Source organism: Rana temporaria, chromosome 2 (assembly GCF_905171775.1).
Source record: "Rana temporaria chromosome 2, aRanTem1.1, whole genome shotgun sequence".
Taxonomy (NCBI): Eukaryota; Metazoa; Chordata; class Amphibia; order Anura; family Ranidae; genus Rana; species Rana temporaria.
This window is the reverse complement of record NC_053490.1, coordinates 25,153,177-25,180,717: the sequence shown is the minus strand read 5'-3', so window position 1 is coordinate 25,180,717 and position 27,541 is coordinate 25,153,177. Positions and strand designations below refer to the sequence as shown.

Sequence of the window (27,541 nt, the reverse complement as noted above, 5' to 3'; positions counted from 1 at the left end):
TCCATAAAAGCCTGTGTCCATGTACACATCGGTTTTAAAGTGTTTGCAAACCCACTTTGATATTGGGGGGGGGGGGGGGGGAACCTGCAAGACAAAGGAATGATGAGCTATGCTGGCCATACACTTTCGAAAAACGTATGTTCGGTCGTGAACGCAAACGATATTGCCATCATGTAACAACGACCGATAAATTGTTCAGTGGACATAAATAAAAAAAAAAAATGGTCCCTTCCTTCCTTTTTTGTTTTTTCGGCTCAAATGTCCTAACGATTATCTATATTTTTATTTTTATTTTTTTTGTGCCCATTAACTGTTGGAAGAACGAACTGTCTAAACAACCGAATTTCGGCCGAATTTTCGTGTAGTGTATGGCCAGCATTAGTATGCATAGCATACTAGCTCATTATGTAATGCTCACCTAAGATCGAAGCCCTCGCTGTGGTGGTTGTACACGGCACCAGCCGGCGACATCACTTCCGGGTGCTGCTGGTAGCGGCACACTCACTGAAGCAGCAGCACGTGCATGCCATTGCTTCAGTACGCATGTGCCGACTACGTTGGCACATGCAAATACAGAGGATATCTCCTAAACCGTGTAGGTTTAGGAGATATCCAGGGTAGCTACTGGTAAGCCTTATTCTAGGCTTGCCTGTAGCAAGAAGTGTGTTTACAACCACTTTAAAGCGGGGGTTCACCCTTAGAGGGCACTTTTCCCCCTTAGATTCCTGCTCGTTATTACTAGGGGAATCGGCTATTTATTTTAAAATATGATCCGTACTTACCCGTTTACGAGATGCATCCTCTCCGTCGCTTCCGGGTATGGGCTGCGGGAATGGGCGTTCCTTCTTGATTGACAGTCTTCCGAGAGGCTTCCGACGGTCGCATCATCGCGTCACGATTTTCCGAAAGAAGCTGAACGTCGGTGCGCAGGTGCAGTATAGAGCCGCACCGACGTTCGGCTTCTTTCGGCTACGAGTGACGCGACGGATGGGACCGTCGGAAGCCTCTCGGAAGGCTGTCAATCAAGAAGGAACGCCCGCTCCCGAAGACCCATACCCGGAAGCGACGGAAGAAGATGCAGCTCGAAAACGGGTAAGTACGGATCATATTTTAATACAAATAGCCGATTCCCCTAGTAAAAACGAGCAGGAAGCTAAGGGGAGAAAAAAAAAAATTATAAATGGGTGAACTCCCGCTTTAAGAAGAGTTTAGGAGCTGCTGCGGTTAGGCGAGCTTCAACCTCCCTCTTCTGAACGCAGGATAGGAACATTTTGACCGTCGGCTGCGGTAAATGACGGCCAAGTGTATTTGAAGTCTTAAAGTGGTTGTAAACCACAGACACAAAATATGAAAAATGCATATCCCTCTATAGTGTGTGTGTGTGTGTGCTTGTCTCCAGTAAGGGCTAGAATCACAAAGAGTAAATCCGGCGTATCAGTAGATATGCCGTCGTATCTCTGAATCTGCGCCTTCGTATGTTTAAGTGTATTCTCAAATTGAGATGCACTTAAAATGTAGCTAAGATACGACGGCCTGCGCCGTCGTATCTTAGCTGTCTAGTTCTGCCTATAATGCGTAAATCAGCGAGATACGCCTATTCACGAACGTACGCTTGCCCGTCGCAGTAAAGATACGCCGTTTACGTAAGGCGTTTTCAGGCGTAAAGTTAGTCAAACAAAAAGCTGGCCTAGCCAATGTTAAGTATGGACGTCGTTCCCGCGTCGCATTTTCAAAATTTTACGTCGTTTGCGTAAGTCGTCCGTGAATGGGGCTGGACGTAATTTACGTTCACGTCGAAACCAATAAGTCCTTGCGGCGCACTTTGGAGTAATGCACACTGGGATATGTCCACGGACGTCGGGTCACGATTCATTTACATAAAACACGCCCCTGTTCCTCATTTGAATTAGGCGCGCTTAGGCCGGCCCATTTACGCTACGCCGCCGTAACTTAGAACGCAAGTGCTTTGTGAATACAGCACTTGCCTCACTAACTTACAGCGGTGTAGCGTAAATACGATACGCTATGCCGGCTAAAATATACGCTGCCCTACGTGAATCCAGCTACAAGTGTCATTTCTGTCTGATGCTTCCTTCCTCTTTCAGCATGAATCACTTCTGACACGTTCTCCTGACACAAAGAGAAAAACGCGAATTTTCTGTGTGTGTCACAAGCCGAGAGCAGAGCACCCGCCAAAAAAAAGTGTATCCTTCAATATATCTTCAGTCTGCCACTTGTTTTTCAGTTGAGATGTCTCCAGCCAGCCGTGTGATCTTTCTGCACACTGATGTGTAACGTAGGTAAACACTTACTCAGCAGGGAAGAACATCTGACCCGTATTAAGTATAAAGTAAGTGTTGGTAAGTAATCATTAAAGAATAGGTGTACTCTGTATTCTAGTAAGGAAGGGTTGGAACCTAGCTTTTTATTTTGATCCCCTGTAAAAATTCCTACACCATAGGAAGGACATTCTGCTAATGGGACACTTTTTCTCTACTCAATCCAAAAGTGGTTGTAAGCCCTGGTTCACACTGGGTACGATTTGGAACGATTTGAGATGCGATTTGACATGTCAAATCGCATCTCAATTCGGCGGCATTTTCCGGCAATTGTCGGCAATGGCACTGTCCTAATCAGTGCGACACCGCATCTGCGATTTCAAAAAGTAGTTCCTGTACTACTTTTTTGCGATTTACATTAAATTGCGGCAAAATCGCGGCCGTAAAATCGCGCATTTTACCGCGATTTTGAATTCGCAGCAGTGTGAACTAGACATGTGCAGACTGGAATATTTCGTTTTGTTTTTTCGTTTTCGTTTGGAAAATACATTTATTTAGTTACTCCCGAAAATCGTTTTGATTTATTTTGTTTTTCGTTGGGGAATAGCTTTCATCCGAAAATCCAATAATACTTGGTTTCTGTCGAATGGTCAAAAGAATATTCGACGGAACGTCGAAACTTTACTTCGAATCGTACATTTCCGTTCGAATATTCCGCCTACAAGAATTCTAATGTTGTATGAATAGTAATAATGTCGAATCTATTCTCTATAATGTCGAATCTATTTTCTCATAAATCGAAATCTATTCTCTGTAATGTCGAATCTATTATTTCTATAGTGTCGAATCTTTTCTCTATGATGTCAAATCTTTTCTCTATATCAAATTTTTACCGCAACGAAAACAAAGCATTTTTTTTATGTCGGATCTTTCGGTTTTCGTTTCTTGCACTTTCGTTATCGTTTGTTAAAACGATAACGAAAAAACAAGATTTTCGGACGAAAATGCATTATAACGAAAACGAATGCACATGTCTAGTGTGAACCTAGGCTAAACCTCAGAAATGAAATGTGAAGAAAATGTATTCCTCTATAGCAGTGGTTCTCAAGCTTTCTAGTGCCGTGACCCCTTGATAACATTTCCCAAGTAAAATTATTGTGCGTTTTCGGCACCCAAGACAAGTAATTTGCGCCCTTAACCCGCGGACATTTAGCGCTCTGAGTCCCTTCCACTCCCTGTCAGCTAAGAACAGGAAACTGAGGCTACAATTCGTACAGGATCACCAACATTGGACAATAGAAGATTGGGAAAAAATGTTGCCTGGTCTGATGGTCTGACCTAGGGGGGAGATGTAGATTGAGACTAGGAGAGGTCCAAGAACAGAACCTTGAGGGGACCCCAACAGAGAAGAAGGGGTTAAAGTAGAATTGTAAGTAACGCTAAAGGTGCAGTTGGATAAGTAGGAAGAGAACCATCGAAGACTACATTTACGGAGACCGAGGAGGTGTGTGTGGGGTGTTTTTTTTTTTTTTTTTTTTTGAAGAGGAGTCGGTGGTCGACCATATCCAAGGCAGCAGAAAAGTCCAGGAGTACAGAATAGTGTCCATTGGTTTTGGCTGTTGGTAGATCATTTGTTAGTTTTGGGATGGCAGTTTCTGTGGCGTACATGTGTAGCGCTCACCCCCAAAAGAAGCCGCTGGTTATTGAATGGGATGGCCTGTTACCTCTGTGACTCCACCGTCTAGGGTAGTTGATGAGAGCCGTAGTAATGGAATGTCCACACAGCGGGTGTCTTTCTTTTGCACTTTTATTTACCCAACAAGGCAAAACAACAAAACTCTCAGGCCCCGTACACACGGCTGAGAAACTCGACGAGCAAAACACATCGTTTTGCTCGTCGAGTTCCTTGTGAAGCCGCCGAGGATCTCGGCGAGCCAAGTTTCCCCGTTGACTAACGAGGAAATAGAGAACATGTTCTCTATTTGGCCCGACAAGATCCTCGTCGGTTTCCTCGGCTGAAAGTGTACACACGGCCGGGTTTCTCGGCAGAATCCAGCTCTGATCCGAGTTTCTGGCTGAATTCTGCCGAGAAACTCGGTCGTGTGTACGGGGCCTCAGTGAAGGGTGAAGATGCAGAAGGAGGAGAAACGGCAGACTCAGGCACAACGATATGGAAACAGTCCTGCCTCCAACCACTTTGTTTCTTCGGCGCCACTCTCGCTAGAGTGGGTTTAGCGTACCTGGACAGGCCTCTCTCACCGAGCTGGCAGCCAGAGTATCACTCGGAACTTTGAGGGAAGAAAGTCTCTAGCACAGACCCTCCCTATAACTTAGATCATGGAGAACAATTCTCCTTAGTAGACTTTGCGCCTGGATCTCTCTCAGGTAGTTTGCAGTTGGGTACCGACTGATAGCTGATAGGTGACTAACAGCATCTCGGTGTCCGGATACCTTGATCCCCGGTGGATCGTCAAGGCTCTATTGGAAGGCCAGCCTCTCTTGGCTCTCCTCAGGCGGACTTCCCACCGAACAGCTTCCCCCTCAAAGGAACAACGCTTGGGATCTTCTCAAGATTGGAGACCCAGTCGATTATTGGGGCCCCGCTACAGCTTAAATGTTCCGAACCATCCTGGTCACGGAACCTGTGGCACGCACACCCCGGCCTGGTGGGCCATTTCGCCGAGAGCCGTGATGTGTGGCCACCCTGAAGGTGGGTGCCACACCGGAAGAAGACCCCGCCTCAATGGCGTCTGTTCCAGAAGTACCTCCTCCCAGCATGCCCCGCGAGAGAACACTCTCTCCTGATTGGCTGCTAGCAATAGGCACCCAAACCTTGACTCCACTGGTGCCACCTGTTGCCTCGGGGTGATATAACACCCCAGCAACAACAGAATGGGCCCACAGCCAAGCCGAAACGGAAACCCCTTTTTCTGAATTGAAATTTTAAATCAGAGCCACTTAAATTTATCCCTTAAATTTGGTCAGCACCGGTACTTAGAAGTAACCCGGCGCTACACATGTATTACGATACAGTCATGGGTGCATAAATTAATTTCATGGCCGCGTTCAGTCTTTTGGGGTAGGAGTCTATCGGCACAGCACATCTTGCGACTCTTCTTTACAAAAGCGCTCCAAATCTGTAAAATTGTGAGGACCTTTCCTGTACATGGCCTCTACAGGTCATAAACACAGATTTTCCATTGGATTCAGGTCTGGGCTCTGATCTTCTGTGGAAGGCATTCTTTTGGAGGTATGCTTTGGGTCATAGAGAGAGAGAGAGAGAGAGAGAGACTTTTTTTCCTTCATGCATTAAGATGACAAAACATCCGCTGCTTACAGGACCCCCAGCCCCCTCTGTTTACTCACCTGAGCCCTCGAAAGTCCCACTTTGTGAACGCACTGGCTTCTCGGCTCTTCATTGGATAGATTGATGGCCGCGCAGCCATTGGCTTGCGCGGCTGTCAATCGACTCCAATGATGCAAGGGGCGGGGCCGAGTCTTCTTGTTGGCGGCTATGGACACCGAATACAGGATTCGGAAGTGTGCCCGCAAGGTAACCCCCTTGGGAGAGCACTTCCCACTGGGGGTTATCAGAAGCGGGGAGGAGCCGAGACAGCCGCTGAGGGACCCCAGAAGACGAGGATCTGTGGAGGTAAGTATGCCGTTGTTAGTTAAAAAAAAAAAAAAAATGTGAAGCTTTAGTATCACTTTTAAGCTTACCAGTGCAACAACGTACTGTGTGTGTGTGTGTGTGGTAGGCCAATAGAGAACTGAATCTGCCTTCTGTTATATGTAATCTGCAAGTGTTCACTTTCATATCCTCCTTTCTGGTTTGGGAAGGGGAATAACCTTTTCAGGATCCGGCTAATTTAGCGAGGCAGTATAGAGTTAAATACAATGATAAATATTTAGTTTAAATTCCCCCTCACTATTAAAAATTTATCTTGGTGCCCAGAATGCTTGCTGTTTGTTATGGATTCAGTGCAGATCCTGACCTTCCTGGGGCCCTAAGCAAAATGACATGTCACATTAAAGAGTTGAGAAGCGGGGGGGGGGGGGGGTCCGGGAGGAGTTGAGAAGCGGAGGGAGGGAGGGGGTGTTCTGCTGTCGAAAATAGCATCTTACATTAAAGTGAGAAGCGGGGGGGGGGGGGGGGGGCTGACTTCTTACCTCTTCTCCCATGCAGCCAGCGAGTTGAGAAGCGGGGTGAGGGGCCGAAAATGACTTCTCACCAGGCAGGGCCTCTAGTAATTTGGGGGGCCCTCCGCGGCTTTGCGGGGCCCTAAGCGGCTTGCATAGTGAGCCTATAGGGCGGATCGGCCATGTATGGATTACTTTGCCTTTGCAGCTGATGAGATAAAAAGTAGAGCCACTCTGCCCAGCTTCAACTATTTTTATTTTCAAGTCTTGGTATTGGGATAGAGCTGCTTTTCTTCACCAGGGTTCTCTGAGCAATTGGCAATTTCTTTCTCTGTATAAGTAACAATTGACAACAATCTTCTAGGTACAGGAACTCCAAGCCACCCTTTGTCTCCGCCCTCTACCCTCCTCCCGTGCGTCGTCCCTTGGTTCCGACACACCTCCCAGCACCACCCCTTTTTTAAGTATCATTTTATTGTGCTATGTAATGTGTAATAGAATTTAATGATGACAAGAAAAGCAGTAAATGCCATGGGCCAGATTCTCAGAAGAAGTACGCCGGCGTATCTACTGATACTCCGGCGTATTTTCAAATTTCCCGCGTCGTATCTTTAGTTTGAATTCTCAAACCAAGATACGACGGCATTTGGGTAAGATTCGACAGGCGTACGCCTTCGGATCTTAGGATGCAATACTTTGGCGCCCGCTGGGTGGAGTTTGCGTCGTTTTCCGCGTCGGGTATGCTAATTAGCTGTTTACGGCGATCCACGAAGGTACGCGCGGTCGTCGCATTCTCTTACGTCGTCGCTAGTCGGCTTTTCCCGGCGTATAGTTACGGCTGCTATTTCATGGCTTATATTTAGACTTGCCATGTTAAAGTATGGCTGTCGTTCCCGCGTCAAATTAAAATTTTTTTTTTGCGTAAGTCGTCCGTGAATAGGAAAGGACGTAACGCACGTCGCTGTTCAAAAAATTACGTCGGTGCGACGTCATTTCGCGCAAAGCACGGCGGGAAATTTCAAAACGGAGCATGCGCAGTACGTTCGGCGCGGGAACGCGCCTAATTTAAATGATACACGCCCCATTTGAATTAGGCGGGCTTGCGCCGGACGGATTTACGCTACGCCGCTGCAAGTTTACAGCCAAGTGCTTTGTGAATCGAGCACTTGCCCGTAAAACTTGCGGCGGTGTAACGTAAATGCAATACGTTACGCCGCCAGAATTCTACGTGAATCTGGCCCCATATGTATTCCCAGAAGAGTTGAAGCTGTTATAGCTGCAAAGGGTGGGCCAACTCAATAATGAACCCTGAGGGACTAATGGCTGGATTCAGGTAGCTGTGTGTATCTTTGCAGCAGCGTATCGTATTTACGCTACGCCGCCGTAAGTCAGAGAGGCAAGTGCTGTATTCACAAAACACTTGCCTCCTAAGTTACGGCGGCGTGGCGTAAATGGGCCGGCGTAAGCGCGCCTAATTCAAATGATGAACAGGGGGCGTGTTTTATGTTAATGACCCGACGTGATTGACGTTTTTAACGAACGGCGCATGCGTGGACATATCCCAGTGTGCATTGCTCCAAAGTACGCCGCAAGGACGTATTGGTTTCGACGTGAACGTAAATTACGTCCAGCCCCATTCACGGACGACTTGCGCAAAGGACGTAAAAATTTGACGCGGGAACGACGTCCATACTTAACATTGGCTAGGCCAGCTTTTTGTTCGAATAACTTTACGCCGGAAAACGCCTTACGTAAACGGCGTATCTTTACTGCGATGGGCGCACGTACGTTCGTGAATCGGCATCTCTAGGCATTTGCATATTCTACGCCAAACTCAACGGAAGCGCCACCTAGCGGCCAGCGTAAATATTGCACCCTAAGATACGACGGCGTAGGAGACTTGCGCCGCTCGTATCTTAGCCTAATTTAAGCGTATCTGGTTACCAGAATACGCTTAAATTTAGGACGGGGTAGATTCAGAGTTACGACGGCGTATCTACTGATACGCCGGCGTAACTGTCTCTGAATCCAGCTATAAGAGTTCATGCAAAACAGGCGTCCCGATACTTATTGGTGATACAGTGTACAGTATACCTTTTTTTTTTTTTTTTTTTTTTTTTTTTCGCGGATTGTTGCACTTCGCACATTTTATTCTTTACCTTGGGAAATGCACGGTGATGCAGATGTCCCGTCCCCTCCCTCCGTATGATCATAATGATGATCTGGAACCACAGGGGAGCTCTTACGGGATTCATCACACTTTGTTTTCTCATCTGAAGACAATGAAGCTGTTTGTGCCAAGGGTTCTGATAATTACTTTTCAGTGCTGTCCCATCTGTAGATGATCTCCTGATCTCTTCACCAGCTGGGACTGCAGCAGGGTCATGTTTCCTGAGCGATTTCACACCCTGAAGAGACGGGCAGAAGTTCAACTATGACTGCTGATGTGATAATGGAGACTCATGGTGTAGAGCACAGCTAGGCTTGGCTTGGGAGAAAATGTGGACTTTCCTGTTCGCAGAGTCCTTGGCGAAGGCACTGATTGCCACTTATACAGACTTTTGCTGCAGTCTGACCCCGGGGGCCTGTAGTACACATGACTTTTAGGAAGCCGGTGCAATGGCACTATTGCATGCATTGTGGGATTTTCAGTGTGCTTCGGCACCAAGAATCTTAAGCCTCGTATGCACACAAATGTATTTAATTATTTATAATCACGGATGCGACATTATGGCGGACACTTTTTACACTATTTTGGGACTATTGTAATTTTTACAGCGATCAGTGCTATAAAAATGCACGGATTACTGTAAAAATGACACTGGCAGTAAAGGGGTTAAAGCGGAGTTCCAACCACAATTAGCATTTTTTAAATGTATGTCCTTTCATCCTGCGTTTTTATAATACAAATCCGGTCACTTACTATTTTACAACCCGCTGCCGATCTGCATAGATATTCAAAAAAGATTGTTTATAAAACTATGTCTACACCGTTGTCATTTTGCTTGTGGGCATTGTGAAGCCTACAGGCACTTACTTCCTGGAAGTCTTGAATGGGGAGTGATAATTGGACAGCGCACTGCATCCTGGGAAATGATGACACACATTTCCCAGGAGCATTAGAGGGAGATGATGTCAGAATCCTAGGTGGTTTCAAAGGCAGATTTTGTGGGACTGCATAGCAACAGGCATTTCCAGATGAGTAAAAAAACATATTTTTTTTTTTTTTTTTTTACTTTTTTAGGTCTAATGAGCACAATAATGAAAAAAATAATTTGGGATGGAAACTCCCCTCTAAGTGTGACCTAGGGAGTGATTCTAACTGTTAGGGGGCGCGGCTATGAGTGACGCATCACTGATCGCTGCTCCCGATGACGAGGAACAGTGACCTGTCACTAGGCAGAACGGGGAGATGTTTTGTTTACACTGACCTCTCCCTGTTCTTCAGCTCCGGGACACCTGCGGACACTGCGTCCTGCGGGCACAGACATGGTGCTCAAGGCAGGCAATTTGAAAGGGGACGTGTGTGTGTGTGTGTGTGTGTGTGTGTATATATATATGTGTGTGTGTGTGTGTGTATATATATATATATATATATATATATATATATATATATATATATATATATATATATATATATATATATATATATATATATATATATATACACACACGCCTACCCCCCCCCCCCCCCCGACAGCTAGGGGGGCAGGTCTGTTTGTAACATGTTACAAAAGGTGAACTTATTCTTTTTAAACTTTACAAAAAAAGAATTTTATGTGTGTGTGTGTGTGTGTGTGTATATAATATATATATATATATATATATATATATATATAATTAATTATACCCAGTATAGTGATTGGTCGAGATGACCCAAATCCTCCTACATAAGCTCTACCCGTTTATCTGCAGTCTTCTCTCTCTTTTAATTCCATTCAAAGTCCATAGGTTATAAAGCTTGTCTGAGATGTCAGGAAAAAGGAGGCGGAGAGCTGAAGTTACACTCTACAGAGCTTCACACATCCCACCAGAACATACCTGAGGCTGTCAATCAGCTACTGGAGTACCCCCCCCCCCCCCCCCCCCCCCCGTGGGAGTCATTCCCGGAAGTGGGTGCAAATACCTGTATTATACCTCCCCCTGAAAGGTGGAAAAATGGAACTCCGCTTTTAATAAGTACACCCTATAGAGATATGCTTTGTTTATATTTCATGTCTGAGGTTTACAACCACTTTAACAAGCCAATGGTTTGGATTAGCAAGTGCCGGGCCTTACTCTGCCATTTTTGGGTTTGTTTTGATTTTTTATTTTTTTTTATTTTTTAAAGTGTATTTTGTGCGTGTACTCGAGAGAGGAGCCGGACTGCAGGAGTTGGGAGTAGGCAGGCCTCCCCCAGAGGCAATCTGCCACTTTTCTCCATGCCCCGGGTGGCAATGGCGGGTGTGAGGGGGTTCGTTTTTGATGGTGTTGCTTCAAGCCTGACCTTGTGGCTAAGTATTATAACATCAGGATTTTAAGGCAGCGGTGTCTTGAGTTCAACTCCCATCAGGGACACTATACTTGTGCAATTTATATATATATATATATATATATATATATATATATATATATATATATATATATATATATATATATATATATATATATATATATATATATATATATATATATATATATATATATATATATATATATATATATATAATTTTTTTTTTCTCTAGTTATTTGTGAATATTGACTGAAATGGTAACCAGACCAGCCCCCTTCACAATTTATAACTATTATTCCAGATTATAACTGATTACAGATGGAGAATATTCATTTGATGTAGATGGTTACAGTGAGCCCTACCAACCAAATCCTTTCATAGAATTTGGGGGGGGAGGGGGGGTGTAGCCACAAACTGATCAGGGTGCCTGTGCTGACCCATGTCCACAACCAAATGCAGACGCAATCGGTTCATGAGCACTAGAACTGGACCACGGAGCAATGGCAGAAGATGGTCTGGTCTGAGAAATTGAAGGGTTTGAAGTACACAACGATTTCAAGGTATTGATTGGGCATCCGGGAGAGCTACTAGAAAAGCAAGCTTGATCTATAGAAGCCTCGCCTCACAATTTACAGTATAACTAAAGGCAAAACTTTTTTATTTATTTTGGACAGTGGAGAAGTGTTAGAACCTCTGTCAAAGGTGAACTTATTGGTGAATCCCCCAGTAGGGACAGAGACGTCAAAAAATACCTGACAGGGCTTTTGACCTCCTTGCCACTCTTTTTCCGAAAACAACATTTTGGTTTCAGATACTTTTAGGAAATTCATCTCTCTGAAGGAGTGACGGATCAGGGCCACTATACTGATGCTCAACTATGTTAGTTGTCCTAAGGACGGTATGGCTCCACTGGCCATGTACACCCCCCTTAGGAGGTTTGCATTTGAGATGGTCATCAGTTCTACCACCTTCATAGGCCAAAGGCACACGTTCGACGTTCATTCTGCAGCTTTCCACCATCTAGTTCAGTAGGTATTCTTAAGCCTCGTACACAGGATCAGACTTTTATCTGTGGGTTGTTGTCCGTAAACTTGTTCTGCATTCAGACGGCAGAACATTTTCAGCCAACGTTCACGAAACGGTGTTTTTTCTGCTTTTTTAGTGCCACCCTCTGGGCAACTTTTGCTAATGTTATCTGGTTAGCATTGGCTTGGAACATGCATGTTTTGGATTTTAGTTCAGACCAGTGGCGGTGCGTCCATAGGGACGCAGGAGCGCCGCCCTATGGCTCGCTCACAGCCAGTAAAATATACAGATTCATACACTGTATGAATCTGTATATTTTCGCCGCTGCCGCCCACTATTTAGCTAGCCGGATGTTGAGTGCCGGTCAGCTGAATAGCGGCAGCTGACTGGCTGTGTGGAAGTGCCTATCAGTCGGCTTCCTAAAGCTCATCCTCGGGACGTACCGGCTGTACATCCGAGGATAAGACTGACAGGCGTCTCAGCCAATCAGGTAACCGGATTGGCTGAAGCGTCATCGAGGGCGGGACAAGGGACATCGAGGGACGTAGAAGCCATAAAGGTAAGTGCCAGGGGGGGGGGGGGTACGGGGCACGGTGGCTACAAGTGGGGGCACGGTGGCTACAAGTGGGGGCACGGTGGCTACAAGTGGGGGCACAGTGGCGACAATTGGGGGCACAGTGGCAACAATTGGGGGCACAGTGGTGACAATTGATGGCACAGTAGCTGCGTTTGCTGGTATGGCACAGTGGCTGTGTTTTGATGGCATGGCACGGTGGCTGCGTTTTGATGGCACAGTGGTTGCGTTTTGATGGCACAGTGACTGCATTTGATGGCATCTCACAGTGGTGACAATTGATGGGTACAGTGAGGCTGCAATTGTTTATTTTTTTTCGTTTGCGCCCCCCCAAAAATTTTGAGCACCAGCCACCACTGGTTCAGACTTGTGTACACACAATCAGATAATCCGACGCAACACAGTTGTTGTTGGCCAATTTGCAAGCATGACCATCCAACATTTGTCGGAAATTCCGACAACAATTGTCTAATGAAGCATACAGACGGTCGGATTATCAGACAAAACCCAGACAATTGTCAGAATATCCGATCGTGTGTATGGGCCTTTAGTCTAATTGCAGGAGCTCTGATCATACAACCCTATGGCACTGTTATTTTGTAAGTTTGGCGTTATTGGTGGGTGGGTGTGTGTGTGTGCGCTTCAACCGGAGAATCTCTCTTCCTGCTCTGTAGTTGGCAGGCACAGCGTGGGTGAAATGAGGAAATCCTCTTTGTTACCTCCTATCTCCTTCAACTGAGGAAGCTCCTCAGACAGGACGGACATCATTACTGCAAGGGCTTCATGTTCATTGTATTATGCTTTAATTATATTTAAAGGTATCCTTTTGTTTACACACTTCTTACTGGAAATCATGCTTCAGTAGGCAATTGTCTTCTTTTAGTGGCAGTTTTAATAATTTTGGGGACTCCTTACTTGAGATCGACACCCCCCGCAGCGCACCTGCGTGACCTCCACCGTCATTATACCCGAAGTGACTTCCAGGTATCGCTGCTCCGGCCAGTCACAGCATCATGACGTCAGGCGCGCGGGTGCCGCTACTAACGGCATAATTGCCGTTAAAAGCAGCACGCTCAGTGCGCCTGCACCCGATGTCTACGGCGCATTTATGCCGTAGACATTGCTGCCGGTATTTTCTGCAAATATCTCATAAACCTTTTAGGTTGGGGAGATATTTGTTGCACCTACAGGTAAGCCTTAATCTAGGCTTACCTGTAGGTTAAAGTGGTTGTAATGGGTTCAACCACTTTAACCACCTCATGTAAATATACGTCAGCAGAATGGCACGGACAGGCACATGCACGTACCTGTACGTCCTCTGCTTGACGTGGGTCGGGGGTCCGATCGGGCCCCCCCCCCCCCGGTACATGCGGAGGTCGGTAAGCCTCGGGGAGCGACCCGGGACGACGGTGCGGCTATTCGTTTATAGCCGCCCCGGAGCTGAAGAACGGGGAGAGCCGTATGTAAACACGGCTTCCCCGTGCTTCACTATGGCGGCGCATCGATCGAGTGATCCCTTTTATTAGGGAGACTCGATCGATGATGTCAGTCCTACAGCCACACCCCCCTACAGTTGTAAACACACACAAAGTGAACCCTAACTCCTACAGCGCCCCCTGTGTTTAACTCCCAAACTGCAACTGTCATTTTCACAATAAAGAATGCAATTAAAATGCATTTTTTGCTGTGAAAATGACAATGGTACCAAAAATGTGTCAAAATTGTCCGAAGTGTCCGCCATAATGTCGCAGTCACGAAAAAAATTGCTGATCGCCGCCATTAGTAGTAAAAAAAAATAAAAATGCAATAAAACTATCCCCTATTTTGTAAACGCTATAAATTTTGCGCAAACCAACTGATAAACGATTATTGCAATTTTTTTTACCAAAAATAGGTAGAAGAATACGTATCGGCCTAAACTGAGGAAAAACAATTGTTTTATATATGTTTTTGGGGGATATTGCATTTTTTTCAAAATTGTCGCTCTATTTTTGTTTATAGCGCAAAAAATAAAAACCGCAGAGGTGATCAAATACCACCAAAACAAAGCTCTTTTTGTTTGGGAGCCACGTCACACGACCGCGCAATTGTCTGTTAAAGCGACGCAGTCCCGAACTGTAAAAACCCCTTGGGTCTTTAGGCAGCATATTGGTCCGGGGCTTAAGTGGTTAAGTCACACAGTGGTTAAGTGGTTAAGTCACACAGTCTATGGAGTAAGAATTCTCCATAGATATCAGATTTCCCCCAATCTTGCCCATTCTAATTAATAAGTTTGTGGAAGTGCCATGGTCCACCACAGATGCCCAAGACAGTTTAAAGCTATGCATAATACAAACCAGTGATCCTTTCTCCCAGGCACCCTCTTTTGCTGGTACTTCCTGCAAACTTGGGCATGATTGGCTAAAAGGTGGTTCTTTTTCTTCTTTTGTTGCCTGTTTTTGAACTTTTGACAACGGTTGGCATCAAAACAAAATATTTCTGTTCTTTTTAAGCCCCAGGTTCACACAGGGGCGGCACGACTTTGGGGGCGACTCAGCAAGGCGATCTCAAGACGACTTCAGGGGAGACTTGCAAAATGACTTCTGTATTGACGTCAATGCAAGTTGCCCCCCAAGTCGTACATGAACCTTTTTCTAAGTCGGAGCGACTTGAATGGCTCCTATTAGAACGGTTCCATTGAACGGGACGTGACTTGTCAGGCGGCTGAGTCGCCCCTGTGTGTACTGGCTCTAATTGGAGCTACAAAAATTCTGGCTAAGGCCCCTTTCACACTTCTACGACTTGTCCTACGATTTTTGATGGCAAAGTAGCATGACGAATCGTTTCCCATGATTTCCAATTACGACTTCAAGACGTTCCGGCTTCAAAGTAGTTCCTGCACTACTTTTGATGCCACTTACACAGGCATTCCCTGAAATCGTGGCAAAATCGCGCAACTTTGAAGTCGCAGTAGTGTGAAAGGGCCTAAGGTGCCTTAGATAATTGTAGTTCCCTTTTAGAGCAGAAAAGGGAGGTCAGTTGAAGCTTCGATACCACAACATTCAAGAACAAAGACCAGACATCTGGAGGTCAAGACCTCTGAAAACGACCCTTTAACCTCCCGGATTCACCAAATATTTTGACAACTTCATTTGTTTAAAGTGCCAGTGGGTGATGAACCAATGATGTCTTGGTCACTTACTTTCTTTCTGGTTCATTAAAACTTGTGTTTGAATCTGGCTTTCATTAGGTTCGCTTTCACAGAAATGAAAAATGCATCTAGTCCTGTTGACAATGGCTTGACAAATCCGGCTGCCAGTCCCCGTACTGTGAAGCCTATTACATTTTTATAGTAAATCTGTCACGAGAAGTACATGGGCAACCACTGCCGACCATATCTGCATAAGTGATTTAATTTATGATGACCAAAGGGTCGGCATGATAGCCAGGCAAGAAAGATTAGCAAAAGCAGCCTCTTATGCTGCGTACACACGACCATTATTCATGTAATTGAAAAAAATTACACGCGGTGACGTACAATGGCACTATAAAAGGGAAGTTCCATTCGAATGGTGCCACCCTTTGGGCTGCTTTTGCTGATTTTTGTGTTACTGTGTTGGTAAAATTTTGGTGAGAGACGATTTGCGCTTTTCAGTCTGTTACAGCGTGACGAATGTGCTATCCAGAACGAGCACTCCCATCTCATAACTTGCTTCTGAGCATGTGCGTGTTTTTTTTTTTTTTCCCATCTCAAGGGAAATCGACAGCTAAGAAGCTGTAGGCACCCTCGAGAAAGTAGACAAAGAGCTAAATTCAGGTACAGTTACGCCGGCGTATCGGTAGTAACTCTGAATCTACTCCGTCGTAAATTTAAGCGTATTCTGGAAACCAGATACGCTTAAATTAGGCTAAGATACAAGCGGCGTAAGTCTCCTACGCCGTCGGATCTTTGGATGCATATTTATGCTGGCCGCTAGATGGCGCTTCCGTTAAGTTTGGCGTAGAATATGCAAATGAGCTAGATACATCGATTCAGAAACGTACGTGCGCATTTTTTTTTTTTTTTTACGTCGTTTACATAAGGCTTTTTCCGGTGTAAAGTTAGTCGAACAAATAGCTGGCCTAGCCAATGTTAAGTATGGCCGTCGTTCCCACGTCGAAATTTGAACATTTTACGTTGTTTGCGTAAGTCGTCCGTGAATGGGGCTGGATGTAATTTACGTTCACGTCGAAACCAATACGTCCTTGCGGCGTACTTTGGAGCAATGCACACTGGGATATGTCCACGGACGGCGCATGCGCTGTTCGTGAAAAACGTCAATCACGTCGGGTCACGAGTCATTTACATAAAACACACCCCCCTGATCCACATTTGAATTAGGCGCGCTTAGGCCGGCCCATTTACGATACGCCGCCATAACTTAGGAGGCAAGTGCTTTGTGAATACAGCACTTGCCTCTCTGACTTACGGCGGCGTAGCGTATAGGCGATACGCTACGCTGCCTCAAAATTACGCCGACCTACCTGAATCTAGCCCAAAAGGTAGATTTTCAGGGTACATCTTGTCTCGGACCCAATTGTCATTCTATGTGCTCCTTATAACATTGCTAATCTTTGCTTTTTTGCGTGTAGTTCAACTTTTAAGTGTATGTGGGGGATTCCTTTTTCTAATTATTTTAGACCTGGGTTGAGTGGTGCCTTTATTCAATTACTGCATGGCTTTAATGCTTTTTATTGGTTTCCTACAGATTGACCACTTTGGATTTGCTGAGGACTCCACATTTAAACAGCGGTACCTGGTGTCTGAAACCCACTGGAAGAAGCCCGGGGGCCCCATCCTCTTCTATACTGGCAATGAGGGCGATATCACCTTGTTCAGCAATAATACCGTACGTACATATCCAGGTTTATTGGCTCTTATTTTTATCTCCATTTTTAAATATTCCAAATCTTAAGGCTGTTATCAAACCTACACATTTTTTCCTTTTTTTTTTTTTTTTTTTTTTTTTTTGAAGGGGGGGGGGGGAAGTGGGGGGTTATGCTTATCTGCTCTGTGCAATGGTCCTTTTATCTCCTCTTTTGGAGTTCCCTGTCAGAGTTCTTGGCTCCTTCTCAGCTGGCTGCTAAGGGGGCACTTGTGTGGGTGCACGCCTCAGCTGGGCTGTGTGTGTCCATAGAGGCGCACGGCTTGGCCACACCCCCTGCTCCCTCCTCCACTGGAATTTGACTGACTCTGCTGATCTGCTCTCGGACTCCTGTGAAGGCAGGAAAAGAGGAGCATCACTGCTGCTTATGGGGCAGCACTGAATCGGGACAGAACTCAGGCAGTGAAAGTGGTGTGTAGGGTTATTTTTTTTTTTTTTTTACCTTAAAGTGGATGTAAAGCCACTCCCATCTTTTCTAAACTACTGCCATAGTGCTGATCTATAAGGATATAGATGCCTCCTGCTTGTATCCTTACCTGTCAAATGTCTCCCCTCTGTCTGTTATAAGAACTGAAAAACTGCAGATTCTGTGGGTGGGTCTGTTGTCTGGAGCTCAGTGGGTGGAGTCGTGATGTCAGTAGACTCTCCGCCCCCCTCTACACTGCCCTTGTCAACATGCATTTTTTTTTCCTATGTATTTCTTACACTAAATTCTGCTATGATCACTAACATCCAGTCAAAATCCAGAAAAGTAACCACATGACTTCAGAAAAGAAGTGGGGGTGGGAATTAAAAAAGAATGCCTGTCTGAAGCTAGTGCATGAGATCTGTAAGTAACCTGTCATTCACAGCAAGGGGGCGGAACGGACTAAGGTTTTTCTCTGTAAATTCGTTTTCTTTCACTGAACAATAAAAGAGGATTGCTCAGAGCTGGATTAACTCTGTTTGGCAAGACTGGGCACAGATGATCGGATCAAAAAAAAAATCGGGTTTACATCCACTTTAATGCAAAAAATAAATTGAGGTTAAAACGTTTTGCTTTTTAGAACCACTTAAAGGACACTTCCTTATTATAAAACCATTTGTAAAGCAAGATAAGGGTGGGGGGTCAGGTTTCTTTAGCAGTTTGTCCCCCCTGGAGATTCGTTAATTTCGAATTTTCGTTTTAACGAATTTTTTATTTCCGAATTTAATTATTTTATTTTTTTTTATTCTAAAAATCTCGAATTTTAGAAATTTCGAATTTTTTACATTTTCGATTTTTTTTTTTATTTTAGAAATTCAGAATTTTTGAAATTTCGAAATGTCAAATTTTGAAATTTTCAATCTTTGAATTTTCAAATCTTTCATTTTGGAATTTTTCATTTTCGAAAATGGAAAAATTCGAAAATGTGAAAAACTTATTTTTTTTATAAAATCGAAAATGAAACCAATCTGAATTTTCGAAATTGTGGAATTTTCGTTTTTTTTTTTTTTTTTAATTTTAGAAAATCCTGAATTTTCGAATTACATTTTTTTTTCGTACTTCTGAATTTTCTAATTTACGAATTTTTTGAATTTACGAAAAAAAAAAATTTTTTTTTTTTTGGAAATTTCGTTTTTTTCGTTTTTGGCTTTTTCGGAATCCCGAATTTCCAGAATTTATGAAAAAGGCAAAAAAAAAGGAAAAAATTGTTTTTTGAATTTACGAAAAAATAAAAAAAACTCATTTTTTGGCAGTGCACATGTCAATTCCTTACCATGGGAAAACTAGACCAGGGGTCCTCAAACTCTGGCCCGCCAGGGTGATTTACCCGGACTGCCCCTTTTAACATTGCAGCACTCCCCCTCCTCTATGCTACCTTAATCACACACGAGTCGAAAAATGACAGGTCCGGACAAAGGGCGCTCTGTCCCGATCTGTCATGCTTTGCGTCTTGTGTGATTTAAGGTAGCAGAGGGCAGGAGTGGTTCTGCGATGTTGAAGTGGTAATGTAATACCGCTGGAGGGCTCTGTGATTGGGGGGGGGGGGCTCTGTAAAGGAGGGCCTTGTGATTAAGGGGGGGGGGTTTGTTGAAGAGTTTGGTGGGGGGAGGCTCTGTGATGGAGGAGTCTTTGATGTGCAGTGTGCACAAGAATGCATTCATATTTTATTTTTTCAAACTGTAGTCTGCCCCCCCGCAGACGCTCATTATTGTAACACTCTCCAGCCCTTTGGCTGGCAAGCAAACTGTCTCCTGCTAGAGCCAAATGTTTTCACTCATCAGTCCAGAGCAATTGCTGCCATTTTTTTCTGTACCCCAGTTCCCATGTTTTCATGCATGGTGGAAACCAGTGGGACTCGGGCGCACACAAACTGTCGCAGTCTGGCCAGAAGTGGTCATCGTGGAAGAATTGCAGCCATAAAGCCACAACCAGTGGACAATCCACAACTTGTGGCCAGGTGACGTGGCAAGGTGACGTGGCAGGTGGACAATCCTCAGCTTGTGGCAGGTGATGTGGCAAGTGACCCTCTAAATACAAGTACACTGCTGCTCTCTCAGCTGCTACTCACTCTGGTCTCACAAAGTGGCTGAAATGGTTAAATAATACAGTTTTTTTGAGCTTATGAACTCTGTTTTTTTTAAAGGGGGGGGGGGGGGGGGGGAACGTATCTTTAGGAACTGACACCTTCGCCTGTTGCTGCGTTTGCCAGACTCTTCTGTGTGTGAAGAGTTGCAATTCAGCAGAATCTCCTAGCACTGCACAGGACCAGGAAGTGGCATAAATCTTAGATGGGGTGGGGGGCGCCACTCTGTGTGCCGTCAGATTAACCACAAATGAATAATTAAACCATTTTAACAGAAATCCCCAGGGTGTGTTTGTGACTCATTTTATGTAGTTACACAGAAAGTCCCGTCTCCCATAGTACTTGGGTATTTCCAGGATACAGAGCCGCAACTAAAGATTTAATTTGGAGTGCCATGTATTTGAAGAATCTGTGGAAGGACACTGAAGCCATGCTGGCACACTTACAGAAAAATGGAACCGAACATATGGAAATAAGTCTGAGTTCACATCTGTGCTTTTAGGGGAATTACCATTGACGCTATTGTAGCGCCTGTGTACTTTGTTTATGGTACCGGTGCGAATTTAATTTAGAGGGAGATCAGAGTGTAGTTAAACTCTGATCCAAATTCTTAAGTGTAAAATAGGGTCTCTGGGCCAGATTCACAAAAGGAGATACGACGGCGTATCTCCTGATACGCCGTCGTATCTCTGTGTTACGGCCGTCCTAACTATGCGACTGATTCATAGAATCAGTTACGCATAGCTAGCCCTAAGATCCGACAGGTGTAATTGAATTACACAGTCGGATCTTAAGGATGCAATTCTAGGCTGGCCGCTAGGTGGCGAGGCCTTTGCGGTCGGCGTAGAATATGCAAATGACTAGTTACGGCGATCCTCGACTGTCCGCGCTGCCCGTCGATCTAACTTTACGTTGTTTCCGTCGAGTTACGCCGCGTAAAATTAGGGCTGAGCCCTAGTTGTTCTAAGCCATGTTAAGTATGGCCGTCGTTCCCGCATTGAAATTTAAAAAACCACGTTGTTTGCGTAAGTCGTCCGTGAATAGCGCTGGACGCCATTTACGTTAACGTCAAAACAAATGAGGTCCGTGCGACGTCATTTAGCGCAATGCACGTCGGGTAATTTACCCGACGGAGCCTGCGCAGTACGTTCGGTGCGGGAACGTGCCTAATTTAAATGGTGCCCGCCGCATTTACGTTACACCGCCGCAAGTTTACAGGTAAGAGTTTTGAGAATCGGGCACTTGCGCTGTAAACCTGCGGCGGTGTAACGTAAATCAGATACGTTACGCTGCTGTGGAGCAACGTAATTCTACGAGAATCTGGCCCTCTGTCTCAGCTTGGCTGTGCTGTAGGCTTTTCTGTTGCATTGGGGTGTTCTTCCAACCCCGGTGCTGCAGATGGCAGCAGTGGAGTCAAGGTTTGTGTGCGCTCTCCCAGCAGCCAATCAGGAGGGTTTTGGGCAGACGCCATTGAGTCGGGGTCTTCTTCTTCGAGTGTGGCACCCACCTTTTAGGGTGACCACATCACTGTGCCCCGGCATTATGGCCTACCTGGCTGGGGCATGCGTGCCACGCGGTGTTCCTGGTTCCGGGAGCGTCTGAACAGCGGCGGGGACCCACTGAGCGACTGGGTTCCCACCTTAGAAGATCCCAAGCTGTATTGCTGTTCAGTGGGGCGTCCGTCTGAGGAGCACCATTGAGAGGCTGGCGACCCAAAAGGGCCTCGACAAACCACCGGGGATTAAGTTAGCCGGACACTGAAGGATTCATCGCCTGTCAGTCGGTGCCTGGGCGGCAGGTTGGGGGAGATCCGAGACGAACTACGCCACGGAGGATTTCCTCTGTGGCTGCGGGTCGGAGGGGGCCTGTGGCGGAGGTGTCTCCCTGGGGTTCGCTGGGGAGGGTCTGTGGCGGAAACTTTTGCTCGGGTTCACCAAGAAGGGTCTGTGGCAGGGACTTTATCCTACAAATGTTCGAGTGATACTCCGGCTACCAGGTCAGTGAGAGAGGCCTGTCCGGGTACACTAAACCCACTCAGGGAGCCGGACTGTTTCCCTATCCTCACGCCAGAATCTGCTGTTCTCCTTTTTCTTCTTCTTCAACTTTACTTTCCTCACCATAAGTTTATTGTTTTTACCCGGCTGGGTAATAAAGAGCACCTGTTCTGGACATTCCTTTACTTCTATCAAATGCAATACGCATCATTCACCCCTAGGAATTCGGGGGAGCCATGAGGTGATCGTGCCACCCGAAACAACCAGCAGCTCCTACAGGGTTGTAGTGCTACACTATATAATGTGTGCATCAAAGATGCAGCAAGCAGATTATTTTTTTTATTTTTACGCACCCCTGAGAGAGCTTTTCCAGTCTCGGGAACCCTTTCACCCATAATCTCTTCCTTGCCAGTGCTTTCTGCAGCAGACCAGGACAGGAGGTGGGCTCTAGGGGGTCCCAGAAAGGGGAGCGATGTTGGGTTTCTTCTTCTTTCTTTTTTTTTCCACTTCTTCTTTTTTTTCTTCTTTTTCCACTTCTTCCTACTCTATAGCTGGCAATTATACCCAACCGTTCCAAGTATGGGGAAAACATGACTTCCTCCCCTATGAGAGGGCTTAAGTCTAGCAGCCATTAGCTTGACCCAAGCACAGGCGCATTACCATGGAAGTGATGCCACTGCTCCCCCATGTTACCAGTCATTTATTCAGTACAGCTGCAGAGGAGCAGCGAGGGAGGGCATAAACAAGGCAACAGTGTCTCTTTTAAGAATGATGTACAGTGCTCCACTGTCTTGTAGAATTAGGAACTGCCACATGCATTTTGATCCTCTAGTACTATAAGGAGATGTTGAGGGTACTATGCAGCTCAATGAACATACAAATTCTGAGGTTCTAAGCAACCCCCCCTCTGTCATTACATATCTAAATATGGACCAAAGTAGAGTAGGACCACCGCATTCAGTTTACAGTCTTACCTGTTGACTGTACAACTTTTTGAGATGGGAATGAGGGATACCTATGAGCAAAAGTATGCAGCCCCCTTAAAGGAGAATTGTTCAAAAAACAAGTTTGGTTAAAGCAGAGTTCCACCCAAAAATGGAACTTCCGCCTAATCCACGCCTCGCCCCCTTACATGCCACATTTGGCATGTAATTTTTTTGCGGGGGGGGGGGGCTTCAGGAGGAGTGGGACTTCCTGTCCCACTTCCTCCTTCCGCCGAGGGGCTGCAAAGGCGTATAACTTAATCGCCTTTTGGCAGCCCCTCCCTGTAGGCGATCGCCTGGGACACGTGACAGGTCCCAGGCGATCGCCTGTCCAATCGGATGGCGCAGCGCCGCTCGTGGGTGCCCGGCCGTGAAGCCGAAAGCTGTCATGGCCGGGTGCCCACAGTTGCAGTGGAGGCGGCGGCGTTGAAGGGGGGGGGGACCGGAACGAAGCTCCCAGCGGCACGCCGCTGGACCGTGGAACAGGTAAGTGTTTGTTTATTAAAAGCCAGCAGCTACACTTTTTGTAACTGCTGACTTTTTTAATAAACATAAATGCCTGGAACACCCCTTTTAAACCCACGTGTGTGTGTGTTGTTGTTGTTGTGTGTGTGTGTTTGTTTTTTTTTTTTCTTTTTTCATTATATTGTATTTTACAAATGCAGCAATTTAGAAATTGGATGAAAGGTTTAGCGCTGGAAAACACTTTTTGATAGATACAAAGTACATTTTATACACAACTATATCGATCAGACCGAAATGAGGAGGAATGCGGGACATTGCTCAAAATCGGGGACAGTCCCTCGAAATCGGGGACAGTTGGGAGCTTTGCTGTTTGGGTAATTTTAAACATTATAATAGGACATAATAAACATTATAATAGGACATAATAATAATAATAATAATAATAATAATATTTTTCTCTAGGGCTTCATGTGGGACATAGCGGAGGAGTTTGGTGCCATGCTGGTATTTGCTGAACACCGCTACTATGGCGAATCGATGCCTTATGGAAACCTGTCCTATAATGTAAGTGTTCTTTTAGGTGTGTTGTGGTGTGTGTGTGTGGTTTTTTTTTTTTTTTTTTTTTTTTTTGTGTTTTAGGGACTGCAGCTATTATTAAAACTAGAGTTGGTGGTGCTGTTGGCTATAGCAATGAGGATACATCTTTCTAAAGATATGAGTTCTCTAGGTGTGAACTTTATACCCTACTATTTATAATCTGGCCAATATTGTTTTAACATGGGCAATGGCTACCTCCTGTTATACAAAGGTGGCGGATACCTTGTAAAGTATCCTTTTGGTTAGCTAATGCTTTCTGAATTTTGAATTCTGATCTGATGTGGATCAGCCCAACCTGTAATCCCGAATGCTTATATGGGTACTTGATGATGGGTCCACTTTCCATTGTCTGTCTTGCATTGTGTGTATTTAAACATTTCATTTGGTATGTTGCCATCTTTTGCCTTGATGATGGAACCTTGCTAACTATAGAAATGTTGCAATTGCTTCATGGCAACTTTTTCATGATTTGACTGTTCTGTAGAATGGAGGTGTGCTATTGACATGCATGACTTTACATATGGCATTAGTCTTAAAGTGGGGGTTCACCCTAAAAAAAAAAATTCTAACATTGCATGGAGCCGACCTATGAGACCGACAGTATGCTGTGTGTTTTTTTTTTTTTGGTGTACATACCATTTTTTTAGGGCTATTTTCACCCCCGGCTTCCCCGCGGGAGTGGGCGTTTCTAATCGCAGGCTGTGATTGACCTGCTTCCGACCGGCGCATTCTGCGCGTCACGAGTTGCGGAAAGAAGCCTCCAGATGCCGAAAGCCAACTACAAGTCCAAAGGACATTCGCGGTCCAAGGACCTAGACTATGGAACGCTTTACCAACCAGCATTCGGTTGGAGGAGAACCACTTGGCGTTCAGGAGAAAGATCAAGACTCATCTCTTTTGATACCAAAGGAGACAGGAACAACAAGCGCCCAGAGGCGATTAAGTTCACATGTGTTGCGTTATATAAGTTTTCATTCATTCAAGCCGAACGTCGGTGTGGCTCTATACGGCACCTGCGCACCGACGTTTGGCTTCTTTCTGCAACTGCAACTCGTGACGCGCAGTATGCGCCGATCGGAAGCACGTCAATCACAGCCTGTGATTAGGAACGCCCACTTCCGCGGGAAAGCCGGTGGTGAAAATAGCCTCAAATGTCTCCTATATCTTTAAGGGTGACCCGCTCTGGAAAAGTCATTGCTGGCCAGATTGGGGAAACCACTGATAAGTATCTCATAGACTCTTGATGAAGACCACTACCGGTATTGAAGCAATGGTCTGTCTCTTTGTTGGCAAAACCTATTCCCTAAACCAGGGATCTACGGCCCTCCAGCTGTTGTGGAACTACACGTCCCACGAGGCATTATAAAACTCTGACATTCACAGACATGGCAAGGCATGATGGGAATTGTAGTTCCTGAACTGGAGGGCCATAGTCTACTCCTAAAATGCAGCCACCAGAATAGCTTTCTAGTAATAATTTCCAGCCATGACTGATGTTCTAAAAGACTCTGATAAAATATCTCTTGCATTTACTATCTGCTTTCTTTCTAACAGGACCCCATACATCTGAATTATCTGACCTCAGAACAGGCTCTTGCAGACTTTGCTGTTCTTATAAGGTTCATTAAAGAGAGTGCAGACGCAGAGCACAGCCCAGTGATTGCCATTGGGGGGTCTTATGGTGGAATGCTGGCAGCCTGGATGAGAATTAAATATCCGCACGTTATAGTGGGGTAAGTGTGGATCCTTAAAAAAAAAAAAAAAAAAAAGTTTGTGTTTTTTGTAATGTCCTTTTCGGCTCTCCACTCTTTCAAGCTTTGTTTGTATACTAGGAATGATTTAGGGGTTTGGGTCAATCTTGAGTTTTGACCTTGCCAGTGCCCATTGATGCAGCCTGCCCAGTGCATGCCATGGGGAGAGGAGGATCGCTGGTTTACACAGAGCCGGGGATCTTTCACTTAGCGCGACACCATGCCGGATAAGTCTCTCCACCTGGACTGGCTCTCTGGCTCCTATGATGGACGTTGCATGTCCCGGAATTGGACCAGTGTGATTTCCATCATAGGTGTCGGTCCAGAAGGCGGGACTTCTATGTCACTCGGCCGCTCCGGCCAAGGAGAAAGTAGGATAAGTAGCTCTTTTTTTTTTTTTTTTTTTCCAGGACAGTTTTTACAGTGAAATGGAACATTTGAACCACTAGAGGAAAATCTGACAGCCTAAAAAATGTACTGCAGCTCAGGGGTTCTGGGCTTCAGCAAATTGGCAGCCTCCAGCAAGAGGAAATGGGAACAATGCTGCAATTTACAGCACGCACTATTTTTTTTTTGTCCTTGCTAAAGAATATTTATTTGTAGCACCCTGGAGTTTAGGCAGGGTTGCTACTCATAAATTTACTTGCCAGGAGTAGTTATCCTTGTTTGCTAGAGATTTATTTATTTCTCCTTAAGTTTGGCTTGGTTTCACTCTTCTCTTCTACCACTAGGTGGCCGGGTTCTTGGTGGTACTAGATATGAGCAGGGCAATGCAAAGTCAGGTTATGGGTATATGGGGTATATCTGCCAATGGGAAGGGTTTTCTTGAATCCCTTGGCCTGCTTGGAGAGCCTATATATTTGAGTGATCTGTGTTCAGTGCCACCTGGACGGCTGTCTGGGTGGATGTGCGTCGTATTTCCCAGGCTGCTAGGCCACAGTTTGGGCCTATTCCAGGGGCATCTGGCTGCTAGGCTGTCTGAGGGCCTATCCAAGAGAGCAACGCACGGTTGGGATTGCGGCTTGCAGTCCAACCAAAAGTGGCGGTTCTGCCGTCCGGAGAACCTGTCGTGGTTGGAGGTAGAGGGGAAGCTGTCCCCACTAAGGGACCATCCGCCTGATTACCAGGGACCACAGTGAGTAGCTGAAGCAAGTACTGGAGCAGTATTCTCACCAGATGGGAACGGTGAAGAATCGGGACACTTCAGTGGGAATTGAGCCAGCCAGCGGAGGTGACACTTGCAGAGCAGCCTTGTGTGTCAAGCTAGGGACCAACTAGGCCAGTGGGGTGAAACTTGAGAAGTATCTGGAGTGCCAAGCTTGGGACCCAGCAGAGAAGTGGGGGGGGGGTGAGGATTGAGAAAGATAACACGTGAAGATTGGAGGACCTCAAGGGATTCCGTGGCAGTGAATTGGAGGGTCTAGTAAGAGGGTGGAGGGTCTAGTGAGAGACTGGAAGGTTTAAAAATATATAATATAAAAAACAAACATACCATACTTGCCTCCACTGTGTAGTTCGTTTTGCACAGAGTGGCCCCAATCCTCATCTTCTCGGGTCCATCTGCGGCTATCTCGGCTCCTCCCCGCAAGAGCTAACCTCCCTCTGGAAAGTGCTCTCCCAAGGGGGTTAGCTTGCGGGCACGCTCCCGTGTGATACAGTCGGCGGCCATAGCAGCCGAGTGTATCCCCTGGCATGCCGTGTCATTGATTTGATTGACAGCAGCGGGAGTCAAGGGCTGCGCTGCTATCAATCATCCAATCAAGAGCTGGGGGAAAACAACGCGGGAT

General features: G+C 45.7%; 1 protein-coding gene across 1 annotated transcript in view; it reads left to right on the top strand.

Annotated features, from left to right (window-relative positions):
* Positions 1-27,541, top strand: part of LOC120928902 (prolylcarboxypeptidase) — a 91,119-nt gene that overhangs the window by 18,521 nt on the left and 45,057 nt on the right. The window contains exons 2-4 of the mRNA XM_040339968.1: positions 17,239-17,379; positions 23,869-23,970; positions 25,558-25,736. Coding sequence (XP_040195902.1) covers positions 17,239-17,379; positions 23,869-23,970; positions 25,558-25,736 — 422 coding nt within the window. The remainder of the gene's footprint in view (positions 1-17,238; positions 17,380-23,868; positions 23,971-25,557; positions 25,737-27,541) is intronic.